The sequence below is a fragment of the Zerene cesonia genome, chromosome 8 (assembly GCF_012273895.1).
Source record: "Zerene cesonia ecotype Mississippi chromosome 8, Zerene_cesonia_1.1, whole genome shotgun sequence".
Lineage (NCBI taxonomy): Eukaryota > Metazoa > Arthropoda > Insecta > Lepidoptera > Pieridae > Zerene > Zerene cesonia.
Window position 1 is genome coordinate 3492512 of NC_052109.1, and position 25674 is coordinate 3518185.

At 39.2% G+C, this 25674-nt stretch overlaps 2 protein-coding genes across 2 annotated transcripts in view; one reads left to right on the top strand and one right to left on the bottom strand.

Moving 5' to 3' along the window:
- LOC119828469 overlaps nt 1-25674 on the top strand; it is a 52468-nt gene that overhangs the window by 9026 nt on the left and 17768 nt on the right. The window lies entirely within an intron of this gene.
- LOC119828709 (ubiquitin carboxyl-terminal hydrolase puf) overlaps nt 1-25674 on the bottom strand; it is a 28249-nt gene that overhangs the window by 1173 nt on the left and 1402 nt on the right. Inside the window, exons 4-57 of the mRNA XM_038350950.1 lie at nt 25256-25527; nt 24754-24972; nt 24368-24535; nt 24111-24189; nt 23913-23985; nt 23432-23550; nt 23129-23240; nt 22567-22723; nt 21987-22124; nt 21547-21674; nt 21374-21452; nt 20953-21170; nt 20659-20839; nt 20116-20281; nt 19560-19860; nt 18166-18382; nt 17416-17544; nt 16862-17041; nt 16256-16595; nt 15926-16050; nt 15622-15741; nt 15174-15296; nt 14684-14833; nt 14496-14607; nt 13815-14029; nt 13377-13545; nt 12841-13067; nt 12389-12592; nt 12053-12225; nt 11364-11530; nt 11103-11193; nt 10619-10796; nt 10153-10293; nt 9559-9716; nt 8834-8960; nt 8341-8451; nt 8151-8227; nt 7963-8071; nt 7413-7571; nt 6733-6927; nt 6369-6515; nt 5925-6101; nt 5338-5604; nt 4872-5006; nt 4287-4477; nt 3541-3738; nt 3016-3170; nt 2579-2694; nt 1966-2160; nt 1801-1882; nt 1439-1612; nt 990-1129; nt 779-913; nt 335-536 (exon numbers count right to left, since the gene is read on the bottom strand). Coding sequence (XP_038206878.1) covers nt 335-536; nt 779-913; nt 990-1129; nt 1439-1612; nt 1801-1882; nt 1966-2160; nt 2579-2694; nt 3016-3170; nt 3541-3738; nt 4287-4477; nt 4872-5006; nt 5338-5604; nt 5925-6101; nt 6369-6515; nt 6733-6927; nt 7413-7571; nt 7963-8071; nt 8151-8227; nt 8341-8451; nt 8834-8960; nt 9559-9716; nt 10153-10293; nt 10619-10796; nt 11103-11193; nt 11364-11530; nt 12053-12225; nt 12389-12592; nt 12841-13067; nt 13377-13545; nt 13815-14029; nt 14496-14607; nt 14684-14833; nt 15174-15296; nt 15622-15741; nt 15926-16050; nt 16256-16595; nt 16862-17041; nt 17416-17544; nt 18166-18382; nt 19560-19860; nt 20116-20281; nt 20659-20839; nt 20953-21170; nt 21374-21452; nt 21547-21674; nt 21987-22124; nt 22567-22723; nt 23129-23240; nt 23432-23550; nt 23913-23985; nt 24111-24189; nt 24368-24535; nt 24754-24972; nt 25256-25527 — 8721 coding nt within the window. The remainder of the gene's footprint in view (nt 1-334; nt 537-778; nt 914-989; nt 1130-1438; nt 1613-1800; nt 1883-1965; nt 2161-2578; nt 2695-3015; nt 3171-3540; nt 3739-4286; nt 4478-4871; nt 5007-5337; nt 5605-5924; nt 6102-6368; nt 6516-6732; nt 6928-7412; nt 7572-7962; nt 8072-8150; nt 8228-8340; nt 8452-8833; nt 8961-9558; nt 9717-10152; nt 10294-10618; nt 10797-11102; nt 11194-11363; nt 11531-12052; nt 12226-12388; nt 12593-12840; nt 13068-13376; nt 13546-13814; nt 14030-14495; nt 14608-14683; nt 14834-15173; nt 15297-15621; nt 15742-15925; nt 16051-16255; nt 16596-16861; nt 17042-17415; nt 17545-18165; nt 18383-19559; nt 19861-20115; nt 20282-20658; nt 20840-20952; nt 21171-21373; nt 21453-21546; nt 21675-21986; nt 22125-22566; nt 22724-23128; nt 23241-23431; nt 23551-23912; nt 23986-24110; nt 24190-24367; nt 24536-24753; nt 24973-25255; nt 25528-25674) is intronic.

Below are 25674 nucleotides of genomic sequence, written 5' to 3' on the forward strand. Positions count from 1 at the left end.
TATAATCGCATGTCACTTACACATCGATATAGGCATTATGCATGTATGTCTATATGTACGTGCGTACGTTATTGTTAGATTAGCGGTTCTATAGCTGAAAACATAAAATAGTAAGCAGATCAGAAATTATATGATAATTTTATCAATCATATACAAACATTACATTAAAATTAACTTAATGAAAAATAAATTTAGAAAATATTATTTAAACCACGTGTGTGTAAATTTTTACGAAATTTCTCTGTTTATTATTTACGTAAAGTGAAAACTAAAGTTCCATCGAGCATAGAACATCCCGTATATACAAAAAATCTCGTCACGGAGCGCCACTCACCTTCAAGCGAGAAGGAGCGCAGCTGCAGCGCGGCGACGGCCCGCTGCAGCGCGGCGAGCGCGGCGGGCGGCAGCGGGCCCGCGCTGGCCAGCAGCAGCGCGCGCAGCGGGCCCAGCAGCGCGCCGCTCGCGCAGCCGCCCAGCTCCTCCGCCAGCGCCTCCACCGCGCCCGCGCCCGCGCCGCCGCCGCTCACCTGGCACACCTAGTTGGGCGACACCGTTGTACAGTTTACTATTTCTGTTAGCGCTTCATAATAATTAATCGTTACCAAGATTTCTTCTCAGTTAATAATTATCTACTCACAATTCCACCGATTGGTCAATTCAATGTTATACAAAAACGTATACTTGTGTGCGTATAGTATAAATGCGTCACTCTTTTAACTGGTCCATATTATTTACGCACTGGTAACATTTTGCAATCTTTTTCCATTGAAAACCTTACCTTGGGATAATAATGTTGCATAAATTCGTAAATGGTGGGATCTTCTAAAGATTCTCTTTCATCTAAAAGGATTGCATCAATATATTCCGTTAACACGCTACACTCTAGGAGCATTTCTTCCAGTTTTGCGTCCGCCTAGAAGAGATAAACAAAATATTAACACACACATACAATCGTTTAAAACAGTGAGTAATAATTAGAATATAAGTACCGGTGTGTTAGCAATATCCCTCCAAAAAGCGGCGAAATAGTTGAATCTAAGTGGAACCGCTTCAAGCGCGCACAATGCTGACAATAGCACCAATTGCTCCGACATACAGCGCTGACTGCGCGCTACACGACAGCACGTGTCTGTTAAAATAACATTTCATAAATTCATGTTTAGAGATAACCTAACAATTAAACACTTTTTTTATTGTATCATTTATATAGAATGCAATGAATTAACTAGTAATAATATGTACTTACATACCTTTATTGTTGTATGAAATAATTGCATAAGTAGACAAACTGTATGCAGTTCCATAGAATAATACAACTCTTTAAATCAAACAATTTGCTGAAATAGAATTAATAATCTTTCCAAATCTCCATACACCTCTTACTACTCTTAAAAGCGCACTAGATAAATGAAATAAAATAAAAATTCGACGAGCGCACCTATGAACCGGTGGTAGGGTCGGTAGAGCGGCGGCGGCGCGCAGTGCGGGTGCGCGCGCGTGCGCAGGCGCGGGCGGGCCGGCGTGCGCGCCGCCGCGTGCGCGCCCGCCGCCAGCGGCACCAGCGCGCCCAGCGCCGCGCCGCCGCCTATCATCACCAGCTCGCGGAGCACGCCTGCAACGTTGCGCACAACAGAGGTTATGAAACATTTATTAACAAGTTATTTTTATTTTGAACAAAAGTGCCTTCAATTTGTCAGAATTAGATTTGGCTTAAACTTTTGTTTCTTTCAACTTAAATTCTGACAAACACATTTGAAGACAGTTTAAAATTATATAATAAGTGTAATTAAGAATACTCGCCTAGAGCAGCTTGCGGTAACAGCGCGGAGCGTTGATGCAAGTTCAATAGTGTTAGCAGTCGACGAGCGCACTCTGGCCAGTCCTATTTACAAATCATTATTGAAATATTTATATAGTTATTGTATATTTAAATCTTAGTACATCATATTCCTTGCGAGAGGTTACCTTGCAGGCTAGCAGCAGCGCGCGCGCCTCCTTGGGCTCGCGGCGCGTGCGCAGCGTGCGGCAGAGCGCGCGCGCCCAGCGCAGCGCGGCGGTGAGCTCGCCGCGCACGCCCGCGCTGCCGCCCGCCGCGCCGCCCGCCCCGCCCGCGCCGCCCGCGCCCCCCTCCACGTACACCGCGTGCAGACTGTGTAACGCCTACCACACGATTTAAAATTAAAATAAACAAAATATTCCTGAATACACATTTAGAAATTTTAAAAATTTTAAAGGATGTTAAACGCGATTTATTGGAGAAAAGGTAGAAATTGTTCATAAGTCACTTAGTTTTGGATCAGTTTTGGATCATCTTCAATACATATAACATTTCAGTCTGTCAGTGACCACACTCGAAACGTCGAGCTGTTTTTAATAATGTAATAATGTATTCTGTGCAAAATCCAATCAAAATTGTTTTGTTTCCAAGACAAAAGATTTTTTTAGCATTTTCGATAAAACATAGTTATCATGATTAAATAATTTAAAGACTCCCAAGTTTAATAAATTTAACTGCTAATTACCAGAGATCATAAAAAAATGTGTTAAAGCAAATCAAAGCATAAAAACAACATCTTACTTCAAAAGTCATCTGCAATCCTCCGTTATAGACAACATAAAGTCTATCGTCCCCATTCTCTACCAGAGTGCAAAACGCCGATATTAACGTGGTCCACGACGTTCGCCCGTTCAGTCCTATAATGTTAAAAACTTATATCAACATTTTATACAACTCTGTACGGTCCAACAAAGATATTGCGGGGGCCGTTCTATTGTCTATCCAACATCTCATTTTCCATATCCTATACACAGACGCTATTGTCAAAGTAATGTGTCCATTTTGTTTCTCGGATTTCATTGATAAAACTAGCTTTAAAAGGTGATAAATACGATCTTTATTGAAGCGACGCCTGATTAACATTACTTTGTTAATTAGTTATTTTAAATTGTTTTATTTTTCCTCTACAATTCCCTACCCCCACCCCGAACGGCCCCCCGGCACGGCGGTACGCCTACCCTGCAGGTACGCGGCGAGCGTGCTGCGGCGGAAGGCGGCGGCCTCGCGCTCGTCGATCTCGGGCGCGCCGACCGCGCTGCTCGCCGCGCCGCCGCCCGCGCCGCCGCCCGCGGCGCTGCTCGTGCCGCCGCGCGCCGCCAGGATGCGCGCCAGCCTGCGCGCGTGAATGATACTTTATTAGTATCCTAGTGTAGAAACTAACATGACAAATTCGCGAGAGCTCCCACAGCAATTTTCATATTACAAATTGGAAAAAAAAACATTTTTCAACTGTGTATGTCACATTGGAGAAATGTTTTTTACACCGGGTTATCATTTCCTTTGTTTACAAATGTACCAATCTAAATTGAAAACTTTACTTTTATTGTAAAGTTGTATGAAGTGTGTGTTGGTGTGAGCCCAAAAAGATCATTGCAAACTGAGCATCACTAAAATCGTCCCAAGTTAAAATTGGTATACCACCTATCTATGACGAGATTATCATGAGTTAGTATCGAGTAACTGCAACAGGAAGTACAAGGTACCTGAGCAGCTCGTCAGCGGCGGCGGGGTAGAGGTGCGAGTGCGGCGCGATGTTGCGGAACGCCCAGTGCACGTTCTGGTGCTGCGCGAGCGTGCGCGCGAACGCGCACGAGCGGCGGCAGCACAGCCGCAGCAGCGCGTAGTACGGCGGCAGCATCGCGCGGTTGTACGCCACCACCTCGCCGTCCTCGTGGTCCGCGCTGCACCGAAATAACGTTACGTTTATAAGTGTGATGACCAGTTAAAAATAAAGCTTTAGGATCCATTAATATTTACAAAAGTTATTACTGTTTTTGGGTCGCATATTTTATTTTTCCTTCCCTAAGTTTGGCTTATTATTATACATTTTTACATAATATGTTTAACTTATGTGCATACCGTGTCCACTTCAAGAGGAATTTAAATTAAATGTTTATTTTTCTTAGAAATGTTGTACATGCAAGAGTATTATGTAGTATTATGTAGTAATCTCGTAAGTAGTTAAAATTCTTTTTTGTGGACCATTAAGAAATTATCTATATATATAAAATTCTCGTGTCACAGTTTTCGTTGCCATACTCCTCCGAAACGGCTTGACCGATTCCTCTGAAATTTGGTAAGCATATTGGGTAGGTCTGAGAATCGGCCAACATCTATTTTTTATCCCGGTATTCCTACGGGATACGGACTTACGCGGGTGAAACCGCGGGGCGCAGCTAGTTTTTTATAAGATATTTTTTTCAAGTATTTCTATCAGAATAATACTAACAGTATATAATTGAAGGCGATATGCTTTATGACCCTCGGGTTGGAAACAATCAGTTGCACGTTCTCCGGGCAGTCCACGGACACGGTGTGCCAGAAGGTGATAAGCGCCTGCTTGTTAGGATGCACCGCCACCGACGGCTCGGAGATGCCCGGATGGTACAGGTCCCACAGGTCCATGAAGTATTGCCCGAACTGTGCGATAAAAGTAAAGAATTATTTATTATATAAATTAAAAAAAATTCAGATGGAATTTATTTACAATACTAACATGTATTGATAAAAAATATATATATTTCTAGCAAAAATAAGTTAATTATTTATGCAAGTAAGAAAATCAATTTACATCTAAAGTGAAGTCCCGTGTCCTCTAGTGGGGTATGGGGCAGATGATGTATATCTATTTCACTGATCGATTTTCTTTAGGGACAAGTAGGTGATCAGCCTTCTGTGTCCTGCCAGATCGAGACATTTTTTTTTGTGCGTCCCCACCGGGAATTGCACCCAGGACCCCTCGGTTCTACGCTCACGCGTTAACCACTGTACCAAGGAGGCGGTCTCCATCATCATCCAATTTACATCTACTCACCATTAATTTTTCCACTCTGCTGACGACGCAGTAAGACATGACACCAAAGTACGCAGTCAGCTTCATAGTGCCGTGCACCGCAATGTCTGTGTACTTGCGGGCCGCCTTCAGCTTGCCCAATAACATCGTGTATACCTTGTGATCAAAGTTAAAGTTGTAATTTTTTCCGTGTCTTTATCAAAATATCTTTTATGTAATATATTACGGAATAATTAATTTTGTGATGAATACACACTTACAATTCAATTGAGCACTTCATTAAAAATGCTGATGGAATATTATTAAATTTAACGTCGATAGAATACTTTAAATACAACCATATATACTTTACAAGGATATATTTTTTTTTCAAACTGTAAATAAATCGATCAGTACTACCCATTTGGAATACGAAATTGACATGCTCTATGAATATATATTTTCCCCTTTCCTAACGGGAAGTATATATCAGCAGTGGAGCTGTCACCTGGTGCAGCGTGTGGTGCGCGGTGTCGGGCAGCTTGGCGGGGTGCGCGTGGTGCGCGTGGTGCGAGTGCGGCGCGTGCGGCGAGTGGTGCGAGTGCGGGCGCGCGCGCGCGTACCCCGCGCGGAAGTGCTGGCTCGGCACCAGCGCCACCAGCAGCAGCGCCGCCGCCGCGCGCACCCGCGCCGCGCCCGCCGCCAGCAGCTGCGGCTCCACCCACCGCTCCGCCGTGCGCAGCGCCCACGCGTGCGCCGCCTTGTTGCGCGGCACCTGACGTGTATTACATGTTGCACTATATTCTATGGCGTGTGTGTCTAGTCAGACGATTGAAACGGAACCATTTTCATTAGATAAATTTTAATTTTTATAGATAGATAGATAGATAATTCTTTATTTGCACCAATACAAAAGGACAAATACATTTTATATTAGTTATTATGAATAAAGCATATTTTGCCACTAGGTACAAAAAAAAATGAATGTTCTTAATTACTTCTCATTAGAAATTTCCTTATTCACGTACAAATATATAACTACTACCACTTTTATAGATAAGGACAAATTCGACGACCAAAGCAGAGTGTGCGCACCTGCATGGCGAGCCACTCGAGCGCGGCGTGCGGGCACACGTCGGCGAGGTCCCACAGGCGCGCGAGCACGAGCTGCGTGAAGCAGGGCAGGCCGCCGGCGCCGCCGCCCCCGCCGCCGCTGCCGCCGCCGCTGCCCTCCACTAGCAGCGTTATCAACTTAAAAAACGGCCCGCAGCTCTGTAAAAACACCCCGATATCATTAAATCTATACGTGTACGTGCGTTTGAAGTAGACTAGCTACAAATAAGCACTTGCTAAATATGCATAAATTATTGCGATTAGTCTGTATACATAAATAAATTAACTAAACATAAAATTATAAGACTACTAAAGCCAAGTTCCCTGATTAGATAGAACAGGTCACATTTCATATCTTTTTTTTTTAATTTTTAAAGATAAATGCTATTAAAATAGTACTGTTAATCCAAATAAAACACGACTAACTTCAGAGTGTTTAGCAATCGCCTGAAATATCATGTGGACTATCTTCTGTGCGAGCGGCTCGTTCCATCGGCAGAGCGCAAATATCAGCGAGCGCGTCTGCTGCAAGTTCAAGCAGTCTCGTGTTTGTTGGTAGAGAAAGGGAAACCCCTGCAAATAAAACGTTTTATATAATACAAATAAAGAATTTCAGGAAACTTTAAAATTAAAATTTGGTCACAATAAGAAAGTTAAAATACGTTAACATTGTTCATGTTAAAATGAAACGTTTCACTACACAACTAGGTTATAACACGCTATTATAATACGCGAAGTAATACGCTATTAGGTATCGCGTATTACTTTGTACCACTATTCAGTTGCGCACCTTGGCATGCAGCAGCGCCTTGGCGTCGCTGTCGCCGAGCGCGAGCTGGCCGGCGGCGTCGCGGCTGCGCTCGAGCAGGCCGGCCACGAGCGCCACCATCTTGTCGAGCGCGCCGGGCCGCAGCTTGTCGCCGCCCGACTCGTTGTTGCCGCTGCCGCTGCCGCTGCTGCCCGCCTCCTCGGTCGGTGACTCCACCTGAGACACAATATTCATTCATAAATTTTCATGGCCGGTGGTTATCGCTTACCCTCAGGCGAGCCACCAGCTCGGTTGCCCGATATGTAAACGTTTATTCAGCAACAAAGTAGAGTCAATATGTATGCAATATGACAACATTCAAAGTTTACAGCAACATATGTTGAGCAAGAGTTGATCAACAATGCTCATAAAATGTTTACCGTGAATCCGAAGCTCAACACATTACTTTTCAGCACACAATAGAGCAGATTACGTGTTATATCTTATTTTTTATGATGTACTTTATTCATTTTATACATTAGCTACTCGCCCACTTTAAACTAAGACAAATAATGATACAAATAAAAAATATAGCACCCATTCACGAATAATGAACCTTACTACTGGTTTTACTGTTTTTTAAGTTTATCCATTACAACCATACAAAAGAGTGTGTGTTCCTATATTTAAAATATGATTGTAGAAGAGATAAGACAACGTACCGTGTTAGAATTTTGTCCGAGATAAAAATTAACCATGCTCGATATGGCGTTGACCCGCAACATGAACCGCCCCTCTTCCTCTCCCATCTTGCTGAACTCGTACAGCAGACTGAAGTACTCCGTCAGGTGGCGCAAGTGGGACCGCGCACCTGACTCCATCTGTTAAATAATACCAAATAATTAATGGACTTTTTTTTAACAAGTAACAAAAAAAAGAAATATATAATAGAAAGCATCAAAGAGGTCGAGTGATAATATTTATAATTAAACTAGCTGCGCCCCTCGGTTTCACTCGCGTAGGTCCGTATCCCGTAGGAATATCGGGATAGAAAGTTGCCTATATGTTATTTCAGTTGTCCAGCTATCTACGTAACAAATTTCATTGCAATCGGTTCAGTAGTTTTTGCGTTGAAAGAGCAACAAACGCACACACATCCTTACAAACTTTCGCATTTATAATATTAGTAGGATTCGGTAATGTTTTAAGTCATAAAAAGATGATAATCTTTAAATTGTAGTTTGCATAAACGTAATATATTATAAAACTTACCAATGATAACAACATTCTTATAAACCTAGTAACACAACTCGCTTCACCCAATTTACTACTATCCTCGCCTTCCTCCATACCCTGTAGGTATAACGCACAATGACTAGACCTGAAACAAACATCACATTAAACATGTAATAAGGAATCTAGAAATTATTATATTATTCTAACCATAAACATTATATTACCTTAGCCTCTGTATGACATGCATACATAGCCTCTGAAACATTTGCCGAACCATTTGATTCGGACATTTTATAAGCACCTGAAAACAAATATATAAATATATTAATTTACATATAGTAAGATATCTTCAATGTCTGATAGTTATGAATAAAAAATATTTTATTTTTAGACTTCAAATCTTGAGACTCATACCTGCATCGGCCACCACGTGTCATCCGCCATGTGTCCCAAGAACCACTCAGACGCGGCGGCGGACGCGTTAAACTGCTTCGTCACTAACTCCACCCACGACACCATTGTTGGCTGCGAATTTGGTCAATATTTTAGTTATAATACCTATTTCAATATAACAAAAGCAAAGGGGAACAGGATTTTAAGAATGACATAGATTGAAGTTAAAAGTTAGTCGAATACTATTACATATTATGTGTCAGTAAGGTTTGCCCGCGGCTGCGTACGCGTTAAATTCGAGTAGTTTAATAAATGTTATACATAATATAAATAATAAACATAATATAAACCTTCCTGTTGAATTACTATCTACCGATAAAAGCCCCATCAAATCCCTTGTGTAGTTTAAAACATTTAAGCATACATAGGGATATAGGGACAGAGAAAGTGACTTTGTTCTATACTATGTAGTGATTATTATTACTTAGAAGTGTATCACATAGAACATAAATACCTTTTCTTTAGCATGGATAAAAGTTTCGATAAAAAATGACGTGGACAATCTTGCAGCCACCTCTGTGATCTCTGGTCGCAATGTTAAAAGTGATTGCGGCACAGAACTACACATTTGACCCATGAATCTGCGAAAAGAAAATATTTTACATCAATAAATAAACTTGGGTGTATGATGGGTGAACGGTTTCTATGGTAATTAATATATTTCAATCGCATGCTACCGGATATGACCCGGCTAACGCTGTTGTGGCTGACTCTTATCATTTAGGGGTATAAAAAATAGATGTTATGCGATTCTTAGACCAATCCGATATGCGCACAAAATTTTATGAGAATCGGGCTAGTTGTTCCGTGGAATATGGTAACTAACATTTTGGCACGAGAATTTTATGTGTATAGATTATTATAAATAACCGAAAAACTGAAAAATAGTATCGATAATAGTATAAGTTATCTTGTTTGACTTTTTATGAAAATACATTATGGTAATTCAATGTATATGTACACTTCACAAAACGGTGAAGGAAAACATCGTGAGGAAACCGGCATGTCCAAGAATCAAAAGTTTGACGACATGCGACATCTGCCAACCCGCACTTGGCCAGCGTGGTGGATTATGGCCTGAACTCTCATAGGAGGCCTGTGTCCCAGCAGTGGGAACATGTATGGGCTGATGATGATGATGATGATGATGATGATGATGTACACTACACAAAAACTTACGTAAAATACGCGTGCTGAAATATATTTTTATCGTGTAAGAATTGCATATTATCATCCCATATCCAGTTAAGCAAGTCCGGTGGTAATTTTATCTCAGGATTGCTGTCACTATTTCGCCTCTCTAATGACGCACTGGGACTTTCTTCTGCTGTCGATGACTGTCGATAAAGATACATTATTTTTATTATTTGCCAATTTCCCATTATGATTATTCTGTATAAAACAAATGCTATCTAATAACCTCTCTCTGTAATCTAATTCCGCTCTAATTTCCATTTCGGTTCAGCCGTTTTGATATGAATCAAAATCGAAGAAAATTGTTAGATTTTTTTGGAAAATTGAACTGTAACTTAAAAACGTGCTATGTTACAATAATGATAATTTTAATTACTTTGTCATAATAACAATGTTATATTGTTTATATTGTTAAATCAAGGCATAACATTCATTGGCTATACTTTGACGACATAACACCACATTTGTGCAAGTAATGGCATAATAATCATTTACGCTGTCCCGGCTTAAAAGATGCTGGTCAGACAAATTATGTGAATTAAGCATCCTAGTATAATATAACGTTTTTTCAATATTCACCTGTGCCTCTTCTTGCTGGCCGGAATCAGAGCCGCGCTGGTTCCGCGGCGGACTCAACTCATAGAACAACATGTATGCACTATTTGTTTTTTCAAATGAGAAATCCATGAATTTATCAGTCACTGAGTCGTATGTTTTGCTCTGTAAAAAAGGATATGAAAATTATTTTGAACTGGACTTTGCAATGCTATAAATTCAATGTAAATATTCTCACCAAAGAAATAAACCAACTTGACAAACACGATATTGTTAAAACCGCTATTTTTTAAAATTATTATCGAAACTTTAAATTTCAGCATCTCAATTTGAATCACGCATACATATGTCGTAAGTCTGAACGTGAGCGTACATAACTGAGTGTGCGTGCATCTGTGTGTTCGTGCGTGTGTATACGTGCATGATTGCGTGCGTGTGTGTGTTCGGGGCGTGTGTATACGCGCATGTTCATGTATAGGTGTGCACTCACCGTCATCTCGCCACCGAAGCACTCGGCGGCGATGTGCGCCGGGTCGAAGGGCTTGACCTCGGCGTCGTTGAACAGCAGCCAGCGGTCGTGCTGCGGCCGCTCGCGGTCGCGGATGAACGAGTAGTAGTGCCCGCCGTCGGCGGTGCCCGTGTGCACCGTTACGCCGATCAGCTCGTACCTTAGGGACGGGTATTTAAGTTAATTTAACAATATTGAGTATGAACTAAGTGAAATATATGATCTTATGATTATAAACATAGCACTTTCTTTTGCAACTATATTATAATAATTCAAAAAAAAAAAAAATAAATAAATGGCCTATATTTTTCTCTTATTCATCATCATTATTCATCTCAATATCATATCTGCTAAGACTGTTTATATCATTTTATTAAGTTATCTATTACATATAACATTTAAAGAAAAGAAAAAAACAAGCAATTAAAAAATAATTTTAAAAGTATTGAAGTTATTGGTTACTCACTCGTAATGTTCTTCCTCTAAACTTTCATCAGATTCATTGCTTGGACTGGTTTCACCATCTTTTCGCAGTTCAGCCGACTTCCTTTTCTCCTCTGCTCGATTTAAAAAAATATATCATTACAACATTAGTTTTCACAGACGCGAAGCTTGTAAAACGGCCTTTTATAAATCTCTATACAAACTTCTAATAATTTATAAATATATATTGATTTATTACATATTTATTGGCAAAACAGAACATCTTAATAAAATATCAAATTACCCTGATACTGTGCCGGCATGAGATGTTTCTCCACATAGCCGGACATGTCCAGCCGCATCGGGAACGAAAAATGCGTGTTCACCTTCTCCTTCAGCATTGTGAGCATGTTAAATGTGTACCGCATCGTGTTGAAACAGAGTATCCGGGGAAGTTTCTTAAAACACGCTCTGTAATATATTACATTAATGTTATAACATTTACTATACAATTGAAAGTAATTAACTTTTTATGATCAATAGGAAACGCTTGACCAAGAATTTGCGTGTTGGAGAGCGATGATGTGGCCTAGGAAGAAGCGCACTATTCACGCTCGATTATGAGAGTTAATATTTAATCATGACAAATACTAAGTTCCTAACATTTCGAAACAAACTACCAATTTCAGCCAAAATAGTATTTTTCACAGCTGTATGCCAGTGTTTGATCGGTGTACAGGATATGTTTAGTGTGAATTAATAGTAGAAATATCAATGCATAGTCTAGACTACAAAGAATAGAATTGAATTTTACACCATGCTTTCCTGTATACTGTATTACTAAGACAGGATATATGGAACATCATCCTTTAAGTCTCAAGTGGGTAAAAAAAAAAAAGAAAAAGTGAGTTCATATGAAACTTCTTCGCTACTCCATTATGAAACCTTATTAAATGTCAGCTTTGTATGGTGGGCTAAGTGGGCGAGCCGTACCGCTTCTCGGCGCGCACTTTACTAGAGCAGTGCGAGCACGTGTAGCAGTTGTCGCCCTCGAGCGTGTCCTTGACGGTGACCTCGTCGAGGCTCTGGTGCAGGTTGCGCATGTCGGCCACCTGGCACCGCACCGTGTAGAACTCCTCCAGCGTGCGCGACACGTGCGGACAGTCCTGCGATGATATTGTACATAATTAATAAAACAATGTATAGATTCTTGATGGTAAAACATGGCTAACTTGTATGGTATAAATTGTGGACTAAATTTGGGTCTATTTAAATCTGTCCTCAAATCGTAATAAACTTATTGTTAACATACTAGATGATGCATCTTACCAATGACACGACATTATTACTGAGGACCCCACAAAATAAAGTTTTTACTAGTTTTTTCAATTCTGGCGTCATCTCTTCCAGCTTAGACACGAGGTCGATAAAGAACTCCGCCATATCTTTCTGTTCCCCTGTGTTTAACGGTTGGTGGTCCATTTGGTAAACTTTGCAAAAGCTTCTGGGATTATACGCCTTCCGTTCACTTTCCTGAAACCAAATAAAAATCCAACTTAGGCGCAATTTATCTTTGTGTATTAAAATTTAATCTAATTGAAACTTCATTTTTGAGGATGTCGATCATAATTATGGGATGACTCTTTCCACATCCAAAGCTATGTTACTTTTACCCACAGCAACCATCTTGATGATATTGGTGTATTATAAGAGTCGGGATCTAGATATATTTAATAATACACAAGAGCAGGTGCAGCAGGTGCGGCAGGTGCGGCACATACCATCAGGTAGGCGAACATGCGCTGCATCTCGTGCAGCGTGGCGGCGTGGCGGCTGTGCTGCGGGTCGGCGCGCAGCAGCGCGGCGCGCGCCTGCGGCATCATGAACAGGTGCTGCATGCACGACGCCATGTAGCACGTGGCGCCCAGGTTGGTCAGCCCCACGTAGCCGCACTCCGACCGCGACTCTTCCGCCGGCCAGTAGTCCCACGGATACGACGACGCTGGACCTGGTCATTAAAACAAAACACGAATTGAATACATCAACAGAAAATTAAAACCCAGTTCAATACTATCGAGTTATATAACGGGACTTATTATATTACTTATTATATTACGGGACTATCAAGTTTTGTGTTTCTCCCATAAAGTGAGCTGAATGCTTTCTTTTCTTTTTCTTTCAAGCAAGCTTTTCATATTATCTACAAAAGCTATCAAAAGATCAATAGTTATATGCCTTTGAAATCTGGTATCATATTCATGGTACGATTAAATATCGTTCCTATATAACTGGGAAAATAATATTTTGCAACTATTACCTGGTTTATGATGTTCCATGAGTTTTTGATAAAGCACCATATAATTATCGGGAGCACCGCGAACCAACTCCACAAGCAGGTCATACGCCGCAGCGCGAGACTTCTGCGACTTGCACTTTGGCAAATTACGATGTGACGGGTTCGGTACGTCAAATAGAAAACCAAAAACCTACAACAATAAACACGAATGAGATAAGCAAGCATGGTAAACATTTTTTGAGTAACAACATCGACGGACAACATTGTTTAAATGTTGACACTCCTCAGGCATGTTGCCAGCGACTCTTTAACATATTGATTCCAATTTGTTTACGGAACAAATGTAATTTGATGTAACTACTGTATCCCCATGAATATTGGGTATAAAATTCCTATAATTTAAAGGAAGTGAAAAGTGAATCCTGAAATCCTGTTTTAGTTTATCAAGTAATTACTTACCATTTCTAATGTCCTAGTACCCTGTTCGGAAGTTTTGAATGTTAGAGGGTGTTTTAGAAGATGCGTGAGTAAACTCAATTGCCCGTATAGTCCGTCGTCAGGTGTGCACGGCTCTGAACGCTTTTCGATTATTTCTCTCTTTTCTAGAGAACAGCTGATTTGTTCACATAACTCATTGAGATCTGGGGCTCCACTATCTTCAGATAATGCACCTTCTGAGAAATCAATAAAATTCAAAAATATATCCCGTGTATATAATTTAAATGGGATAGTGTTCAAATAGAATTGAAATTAAAAATATAGTTTAAAAATTAAAGATCACGCTTAAATAAAACATTTAACCATCTCACTTGCTCTTATACAGAGTATACGTAAGGAAATTATTAAATCTTGGCGAACCATATCAGGATAATAAGATAACTTTGATAAGTATACAAACTTTGAATTACATCGGTTTGTTTATGTCAATATCGAGTCTAAAACCATATCTGTTTTTAACCAAAAAGTAACCGCCTTCATATTGTTAGAACTAGATCAAATTTAAATAGGACCACATGGCAGGCTGTAGCTATCATATAACAAGAATTATAAAAATATCCAAAACACTCAGTAAAAATTTATGAGATAAAAAATACAGTCGAATTGATGATCTCTGAAGTCGTTTGAAAAGGCAGAACAAACCTTTAAAGAAGTCTTCTGGTAAGCCATCTATTAATCTACAAACTAGCCAAAAATAGTCGCGACACGCTGGTCCGTATGGCTCTTTGCCTTCTTCCGTATGATGGTGGACAACCTAAAACATTAAAAGGAACATGAAAAGGAAAGTACAATTTCTAGATTTTATACCATTCAAATTGTTAAATTACCACCTCATGATGATGATGATGGTGATGGTGATGAGGCCGCATATCAGCAGCTCTTGGCAAGTGCTGCAGCAGCAGCTGCAACAGCGGCGCGAGCACCGACACCTCGCCCCCCGCACACAGCCGGTACAACGCACTGCCGGCTTCGCGACGTACCTGTATAAATACACTCATTTCAGCCAAGTTTTACTATTTATAAGCATCGATAGTTTCATTGATAAACAATATCTTGTAATCTTGTATCAATAAATTGTTAAACAATATCTTTATTGTATCGAAATGTACTTCTAAAGTTTTTATAAAATGAAATCAATCAATAATCTTTACGAATACGGTTGTGGTGATGATGTTATGAAGTTTTTCATTATGTTATATAGAGGAGAGGAGAGGTCAGAGGAGAGGACTTAAAAATTTTAACGACAATATGATATGCGCTTTGTAGCAAAGTAGCCTTTATTCGTAAAAAAAATAAGCTAAATGTATATATTAAATTTACCGCTGGGTCAGCATCGTCGAGCAACAGCCGAGGTGCCGCCTTTCTGAGCGCCCAGGCCAGCGCAGCCGCCTCTCCGCCGCCGCGCGCCCACACCACGCACATGCGCATTGCGTGTTGTACCACCTGCACGTCATAAAATTAACAACACAATATTCAAAATTATTATTAAACTACCTTTAGCCCGCGGCTTCGTATGCGTTTAATTCGGAGTAATTCAATAAATGTTATTACATATAGACCTTTCCCTCGATTACTATATCTATTTAAAAACCTATTTAAAAACCCCTATAAAATTTCGTTGCGTAGTTTAAAAGGTTTAAGCATACATAGGGAAATAGAGACGGACAGAGAAAGCGACTTTCATTTATACTGTGTAAAGATAATGTGTAAAGTAAAGCGTGGGCAGAAATTTTTTTACAAAGATTACATTTTTCATAAAGATACACACCTGCGCTCTTCCCCAAAACCCTGTTTTATATGTTACAGGTTCCTTGGCTGTAGCAGCCTCGCATAAAATGGATATAAGCCTGTCCGTCGTTTCTTCTACACTCATAAGTGATAACAAAGCCTAAAACACAAAAAATATTAGAACCCACTTTTAATTTCACTTAAACCGACTCAATTATAAAAGAAAAGATGAATAAAAGGATGTTCATGTTTGTTTTTACCAATTTATGATTTTCAAATGTCTCGTATATTAAACGATATAACTTTTAAGATCGAACCACAATATTATGATGAAAAAAACTCACTGGATGTAATTTAGGCGTTTGTCCAGCCTCAGCGCAGGGCAACGTGCCAATGCGACATAAGAGCTGCAGTAACAATGCTAGACAATCCTGTCGCCATTCGCTGTCATCGCTTCGTTGTAACACACCTAAAAACGTTATAAAGCAGCATTAAAATTAATTTGCAAACACACGTACCTTTTATATAACATAACGCAAGGGTACGCTAAGAAGTAACTCACTTCTTATTAAGACCTTTACGTTAATTATTATCATAAAAAGGGCCCCACAATTCAACACGCAAGGAATGTGATTAAATCAGCATAATTAACCATCATATAACTAAATGCTTACCAGACATCATAATATCATACAGCAACCTCAGACCACCTTTCTTTATAAACAATTCATTCCAATTATCCACAACTACTTTATCTTCGGTCTTTTCCAAAGTACCAGTAATTATTCCAGAACTTTCCTTCACGTTGGGATTGCCATTGTTCGAGCTCAACTTATCGATAATATGCAAGGAATACATGAGTTTTTGCGGACTCGTTGGATCCAAAAGTTCTGGCAACTTATTTTCGGAGGGATTTTGAAATGCTTCCAGGAGAGTAGGATTTAGTGGAACTGCTTGTAGAATATCCCATACGCGACGTGATAATAGTTGTGCTTTTGTATGGGCCATGAGTTCCTAAATGGAAGAAACGGCATTTAAATTAAAACAAAAAGTCAACGCAATACTATTGCAAGCAAATGTATATATTAAATTAGTATTTAGGTTGACTCAAATAACAAAAGCGCGGAAATTTACTTCATATATAACACCTTGTGTGTGTTAGGATTAGAGTACTTCCCATAAAGGAGGTTCATAATTACTCTATAATTTAAAGACATCATTTTATTTCCAAAGTTCACTTAAACCAAGCGCGGCCAGAGGCGCTACAAGTCACAGCTCACCCCATTAGCCGCAGGCTCCTTCATCTGGCCGAGCGCCTGCATGAGCGTGAACAGGTGGTGGAAGTACGTGGGGTCGAGCAGCAGGTGCGTGGGCAGCCGCGCGCGCGCCGGCGCCGGCTGCGCGGACGGCCACTCCGCCCACGCCGCGCGCCCGCCCACGCCCACCGACACGAACACCAGCTGCGCGACACACGTACACACATGTAGTTATATGTGGCATACATATCATTATATAGACGAAAGGTTTAACTAATTTTTGCACTAAAATGGCCTGTGTATTTTCTACTGATATGGACCACGTATAGGTGACTAAGGAACTATGGATGATGTAGAGAATTGAGATTTTTTTGAGTCTTTTTGCCAAACCGTATGCTTTATGAAGCATTTCAATACTATAAAATTAAAAATTAAACTAGATAGTTATATTTAGTCTTTTGGTTTTCAGTCATATAGCGTGTGCTATCGTTGAATATAACGTAAGAATAAAAGGTCTGGTGATTAAAAACATAAAAAATAAATCTTGAAAAAGTAAAAATAAGAAACATAATTTTTACCTGATTATCTTTAAACCCCATATCATACAAAGTACGTTCATCATAATCAATAGTCAGTTCTTGCCCCTGAGTTATCATTCTTAATGGCCCATCCGTCGATAGAGCTGTTACGGCTTCCTCGCCTTGAATCTACAAAAGATAATATATGTCAGTTACAAGACGACTTGTATTTGTGGAAGAAACACAGAAAATCAGACTTGGCTTCTCGAACTTGTATTATGGTGTATATATATGATACAAGATTTTATAAAAAAGTACGCAATCACGATATCTGTAATAATTAAGCAAGCAATACCAATACACTGATTGTAATTGAATTGGCATATCGCGCATCGCCACTTCAAACAACCGGGGGAATGCGCGAGATCACATATATCAACAACCCTTTTTGGTCTCCTGATTCTGCTAATGACAAACTGTCGTACGGTCTAACGCAAAAAAATAGTCCTGGTTATGTACATATATGTATTTAATGAATTCAAATCCTTAAGTGAATAAATCTTCAAAATTTTTATAAAAAATATTAATCATGTATTATATTAAACAAAGTATAAAATCTTGAGTAGTTGAAAATGTTTCTAGAATTTAAAAAAAAATCAAAAATTAAAATAATACTGTAATTTGAATTTAATTTAAACTGTATTAATTGGCAGATTATTTCCATATTAAATATTAGCATGCCAATCAAATAATGGAAAAATTAAATAAATAATTCGAATTAAACGACGATCGATGCATCACCGCGCGCACCTGTTTCTCCCACCAGACGTGCACGTGCGCGCGCAGGTGCGCCACCAGGTCGGAGTGGTGCAGCGTGAGCAGCGCGCGCGGGCCCGCGCCGGCCGGCTGCAGCGTGACGCGCACGCTGCCCGCTCCCCCCGCGCCGCCCGCGCCGCCCGCGCTCCCCGCGCCGCCCTCCCACGCGCCCGACTCCGCCAGCGCCCAGCGCCGCAGGTGGTACGCGTACCTGCAACCGCACCCGCCCCCACACCCGAGCGTTACGACAATTTGTGGAAACCGTGCAATCTAGACTCGTATAACGCATTACAATTATTTGTGGAGTGTGCAAAAGCATATATGTGTATGAACGTCTATGAACAATCATCACTAGATATAAATACTGTAGAAATGTGTAGGAGATGTGAGGATTGAATGCACGATTAAATAAAGGTCGTACACGTATATAAGTTTTACACGTTTATTGTTCACATACACATAACAATTACATAAAATAGAAGGCACTAAAGGTTAAGCACTGGCACAAGCAGAAAGTTTACAGAGGCAAAAGTCACAAGCACAGAAGAAGAATAGTTATAAGAAATATTTAGCTAGCTTTTAATAGTAAGCGCGGCACGAGTATAAAAGCGACAAGTGTGTGGAAAAGCAACAAGCGCTCCGCGTCGAGGTCGATACCAGACTGCCTCTCTGCGGACGGCATGCGCTAGCGCAACGTGATGCGCCCCCCGCGCACGGCCCCCGCATCGTACGATGGGGCGGAGCTTAACAAAACCTAACGGTATTCCTGAGCGTTAGTGATGAGCACCTGTCGATAAAAATGTTATCGATGGACATGCATCGATAACTTGTAATACTTATATAAATATCATAAATATAATATAATATGTTTATATGTGATATGTGCAGTAATAATATTATTGTGACAGATAAATATTAAATATATAAAATAATAAAGGTAAGAAGCTAAAAGTAGGAAAGTTACCTACAATACAAACAAACATACAGATGTCTGTTTTTACGAGAATTTAATATCTAATGGAAAAAAAACATATGTTACAATCTATAAGTCTATATAAGTTATACTTAATGGACATAAACAGCTAAAAAGTTTGTTTGAACACAATCATTTCATAGACTACAGGCATTATTATAATTTATTATTGTAAAATTTTCTCTACAGACATATTTGAATCATAAAAATATAAGCTGCGCCGCGCGGTTTCACTTGCGGACGAACTCATGGGCAAAAGCAAGTATTTCTATAGCTCATGTGTTATGCAGATGTTTAAGCTACATCACTGCCAAATGTCATCAAAATCCGTTAAAAGATTTTCGTGTGAAAGAGTAACTCATAAATATATTCTTACAAACATACTTATTTATAATATGATTAAGATTGGTCCTACCTTCTTTTAAAAGTATCCAAGTGAGTCTTCAGTAACAGTAACGCCCTCTGTATACATTGGAGAGCGGCCTCTTCCGTCATGTGTTCATATATATTCTGTTTATCGGTCGTTTTTTCTTCTTTTCCATCATCGCACTTTATATCCTGATTCGAAGTGCCCTCACCATCTTGACTTTTGGAAATTAGCCTCTCAGCCGCAGACGATAAATGAAACATGCACTTTGACACAAAATCATCCTCTTGCTGTAATTGCTGCCCCATATAATAGCTGTTCAAGTACTGGATGGCACCCATTGATACATCTGTAAACCATGAAACTTCAGTAGAACAATTTGATAGATACAGTTGCAGTAAACAGGTACTTGATTGAGAATGGATGAAAGTTTATTATGCTTTCTTATTAAACGTCTGAAATGAAATACTGTATCAGCACAAAGATAAGAATGGTAGATTAAATAAAGATTAGGTATGCAATATCTGTAAACATTAAACAAACATTAGATTCTCTTTTATGTTTATTATACTGGATTTTATGCATCAAGTTACAGAATGCTCACCAGTACTGTTGGCCCGCAGTGCAATCTTCCACAGATGGTCCATGGCCAGCGTGTGCGGGTGGTGGGCGTGGTGCGGATGGTGCGGGTGCGTGTCGCCCGCACCGAGCGCCATGCGTGCCAAGTTACATAGCTGCTGGTATAGGCTGAGGCCCATTATGCTGATTGTCTGTGAGGTCAAAGTGTTTTCTCTTTAAATTTTAAATGTATGTAGAAAATACGCACTAGATGAGTGTATTAGATTGAAATAAATCTTAATTGTAATATAATTTGCAAAATAATACCGACTTTAACAATTAAAATTGTTCTGATCCCTAAGTTGAGCATATCCAACACAACAAAAAATCAATCTGACTTATAATATTAATTGAATATCAATTCAATTCACCTCGTTTTTGAAAAAGATTATTTTTTTTTAATCTAAAGTCTTGTAGAACCATAAATTATATGCATTTACAATGTTTTGAGATTTAATCGAGTATTTCTTTTCACAATTCGCAACAAACTTCATTATTTAGTTAATTAGTACAAATTCTAAATCATTACCTCTGGATCAAGAGTAGGCATCTTTTCTACATATAAAAATCTCAGAGCATCCAATCCAAGCGCGTGTTGGTCGGGCGTCTTAGTGTGCGACAATAGCCATGAGTACAAACAGTCTGCACACTCACTGGTACCTTCTACCACAAGGCATTGCCACAGCTCCTCCACTTGTTCTACTGTGAGTCTGGATAACAACGTAAACATAAGTGAATTATCGACGATTTGTAGTCATAGTTTTTACACTCATCACATAAATCAAAATTATCGAAAATTTTGTAACTTAATAGAATTATGTACCTAAAATGATGTGGAGATCCGACCGGCGAGAAAATAGCAGTAAGAAAGTGTAAGCGCACGGTTAACTCAGTTATGTGCGCGTAGTGCTGTGCCTCGCTTGCACCACTGGCACCTGCACTTGCACTAGCGCTCGCACTAGCTCGTTGCTTGACATAGTGACGCAGGTCCTCGAGAAACAATCGCATCATGCCACGTTCTCGCTCCGCCCACATTACCACCTAGTATTCGGGACATCATATGAAAATTAACCTTAGATAATATTTAAGAAATAATAAACTTCAAGATGTTTAAAAAATAATTTAAATTTTTCTTATGTTAAACTTTTTTTTACATAGTTAGAAGTTATATGCTTTGAAAGAGTGTGATAAAATCGCAGTATCGTGTAAATATTATGTAAATATACTATGTTAACGCAATGTACCTGATGCATATCCATGCCACGCAATTGTTGAAAAGATGAAAACAATTTCGGCAACAGCCGAAGAGATACAGCAACAGACCTAAAAAGTCATGATTACAATTTACAAAATATCCATAAAATCTAAGTAATTGACTTCATTTATTACAATACATATAATGAATTTGAACACAAACCTGTGATTCGCGAGGTTGTCTAGACAGCCTTCAATGAACTTAATTCTAATAAATTTATCTGTGCTGAAGCACAACAGAGCACACAGAGCTTTTTCAGCCTCCAACGCGAGGCCTTCGCCGAGTTGTTCCTGAAATTATATGATTATGTTCCGTTACTTTGTAACTTTCTTTCTTGCGGCTCCCATTGAATTATTGAAGATTGAAGTGCAAGTTATTGCATGTACAGATAAAAAACAATTGATTCAAATAATTAATTTAATATGGTTTTATGTACTCTCTTTCACAACTAAGTTTTTGTTATGTAGCCACTATATAGTATAGATGAAATGATAATTTTTAATTTTTATAAGTTAAAATTACGTTGTTTTTTTACATTTTTTTATGTCAGCAAATGATATTTGTAAATAACACTATGTATAATGTGTTGCAATATATCATACAATAGCGCCGTCCTGCAGCAGGTCCCACAGCAGCGTGTTGCCGGGCCGGCACACGTCGTCCACGCTGAAGGGCAGCGCGCCGCCCGCCGCCACGCCCAGCGCGAGCGCGCCCACGCCGTACTCGGGGATACACTGCGCCTGCGCAGCCAACGTCTCGCATAAACACTTTGCACACATATATCATTATATATATTTTTTTTATTTTTATTAGCAAGATTATGTACAGAAATCACTTTTAAATTCGTTAACTAATGCCTAAACTTTAAAGAATAGAAAAAATTTGATCACGGGGCGGGACCTGCGTCCTTTTGCCAAACCGTAGCAACGCATAGCCTCTCGGCCACCCGTAATCCTGTCTCAGTAATAGAATTTGTTCTACTCTTTCGGTTTCATGTGCCTTAAGGAACACCCCACGCCATCTATTAAAATGATTAATATATAAACCATTCCAATGCTATAAATCTAAAAATCAAACTAATGTGTATGTAATGTTATGATTCAGTCGGCAGGTGAGTATACCATAAATTGGCAGTGTGGTGCGATATAATGATGAATGCTCTCCAACAAAGTTGGAACATACCTGAGCCGCAAGTCTAGCCAGTTCTTCCTCACATGCAGAGTCATCCTCATCGAGATCAGGAAGACGGTGCGAGTGCGGTGAAACCGCTGATGACGCACTGCCCTCTTCCTCTGAACGTCGCTTGTAACTCTCGAGGAGACGGAGTTCCATTAATCTTCTATACAAAACATACAAAACGCTAATAAATATCTTAGTATATGTTTTACTTGCTAATAAAAGAAGGGTTATGAAGGAAACCACAAGTATTTTCCTTTTTTTTTTAATGCTTAAGCCTATCTATATAAATAACAATTTAAAAGTAATGTTTGACTATATCTCCATCTATTACAGGTATACACTAAACAATTTAGGAGAACATCTGTGATGTTTGAATAATATAAGATAGAAATTTGATTGAGCGTGCTAATCTCATGATCAAGTGGATCAATTTTGACTGCTGGATAGCTTCTTGAAAAGTAATCCCGTGTGCCATAAGCTATACATGTACGACGGGCAATACTGACGCGAACCATTTGTTAAAGATGTATCTTAAATAAAGAAGGTGTGAAGCAGAATTACTTACCTTGCATCAACATTATCGCAGAGCAATTGACAGTGTGCAGTATCACTTCCAGACGACTCTTCCTCCACTTCCGACACTGACTCTGCGAGCTCGGCAGTTTTTAATTGCGCTGCTATTTGATTAATATTTCAATACAATTAAAAATAAAAGTTAATACATAAATGATCAAAATTGGATACTATTTCAATAAATTGATTTTATTGCAATCGATAACGATAAAAATCTATTGTAATAAATTTTGTTTGGGACATATGAAATATATAATGTTTATTTCGTAATGAAGTGTATGGACCATGCACTCACGGAAATGCCTGGGCTTGCCGGGCTTGTGTCGCTTCTTGTACAGCTTCTTCTTGCGCGGCCGCAGCAGCTCTTCGGGGCCACTGCTCGCGCTGCCGCTGCTGCCGGCGCGCTTGTTACGTCTGTAAATGATAATTTGATTACCAAGTTAGCCAACATCAGTTGACAATTATTAATTAAAAAACAGAAATTTTATGCATTTCATAAAATAATATTATTGCAATGGTAAAAATAATTATCTGAACTAGTAAAATTGGACCATCGTGTAAGGTTTTATTTTACCTTGAATAAAGTTGATTCAATTCAATGTACAAGTTTGTTTTTTGTGAGAGGCAACAGAGCACAGGTTGATGGTAAGTGAGCAGCGTCGCCCATCACAACGCCAGGGACTTTTACGTAACGTGACGTAATGTGACGTTACGCAATATTTGATGATTCTTTTACTTCGTATATAGTTTAGGTTTAGTAATAAAACCTTACTTACTTTTGACATGATTTAAGAGTTGCGCAATCCTTTTTGGTAAGTTCTTCACCCTCTCGAAGCCATTCTTGTTCAGCTAAAATTAATATAAAAATTTTGTATGAAATTAATTTTTTTTTTGTTATCTTATATAATATTGTAAATATTTTTATAAATATATTAAAGATTTTTTTTTCCGAATTTTTTTCATTAAAATTTTACCTGTCAACTCCCGCTGATGTTTACTTTGCTTCCGTGGTGTGGGACCGGCCTCTTCACCTGATGTACTCAGCTCTTCACACTAGAAAGTGTAATTTTTAGTAATGTTTACAAATGTATCATGAATATAACTTAAAAAAAAATTGGAAAAGAGTGTTGATTTTGTGTACAAATCCAATAAAAACTATAGTTCATGTTGCATCTAAAAATTAAAACCATAAAATGTTAGAAAACATTGCAATTAATGAACAGAGACTCACGGGATCATCGTCCGAGTTGGTCTGGTCCATACTGACGCTAGCCTCAGACGACGAGCGGTGCGGCTTGCAGGCGGGCGGCGGCAGGCGCGGCGGCTCTCCCGCCGGGCTGCCCGCGCCGCGCCCGCGCGTCCACATCGCGCGCATCAGCGCTGACGCTAGGTACAGACTCTGGAACGCAAACATAATAATAATACCAATGTAATGCAAAATACTCGCGGCTTAAATTTATATGTTTCGATAAAAAATATATAACAAAAATCTTAATTTTATTGAAACACATTGTGTAAGGATATTGAAATATAATATTGGTTTGGAGTTTAACAAAACATTCATGTAAATAAAGGTGTTTTAAGGGTAGTTGGCAATTGTATGTGAGTGACAATAACCTGTTCAGTATGTTCCTTAGGAGGTAAAGCACACAGAAGACTATAGAGATGGGCACATGGCTTTGGAGACAGAGCTCTAATGAATCCTGGCAGTAGGTCATACACTTGACGTCCACAGTGCTTTAGTTGAGCTGCCGCCCAGACCAGCTCTACATGTTCTGAGGTGACTTGACCCTCCACAGCTAGGAACTTGAGGATCATGTGGGACTGTTTGATAACCTAGAATTTTTTTTTATTATTATAACAAGCACATGTATCAATTTAAATATTCAATTTTATCATTACCAAAAATTTATACCCAAAATTTTGTGTATGGTAAAATTTTGTTGATCTAAGTGTGTAGGCAAACTAGTATAAATGAAACAATATGAAAAAATCAAATGAATTGCAACAACAAAACTTTATATTCAGAGTCATTTAGATGTGCAATTTTATAGCCAGAATCACTAGTTTAATAACTGCATGATATCAAATAAAAATTTTGTTTGATTTGTCTTCTCACCTCAACATGCAAATTTGGTCCAAACAAATGTTCAATGATGTTATTGAATGATAACCAAGCAGCTAATTGCTGTCCAGCCACTTCTGCATCAGCTGCTGATTCTCCCGCACACAGTTCATTGTGAGCAGCTATATGAGCATTGATCTGGGCTATACCAGCTAACCTCATTGTTAAAGTACTGCTATTAAAGTATTTGAAAGCCAGTGCAAGCCCATCTTCATCAAAGGCAAGCGGTGAATCTAGTGGCTCTTTTGCTGCACCCCACATGAAATCTAGAAGAGAAATACATTGCTTTGTAAATGCATTACATTTAATACATTGGTACAATTATTCAGTATGTAATTTTAATATAAAATATGAATATTTAAGATTTTTTATCTAATTTTTGCTCAAATGTCCCATAGAACAAAGTGAAAAAT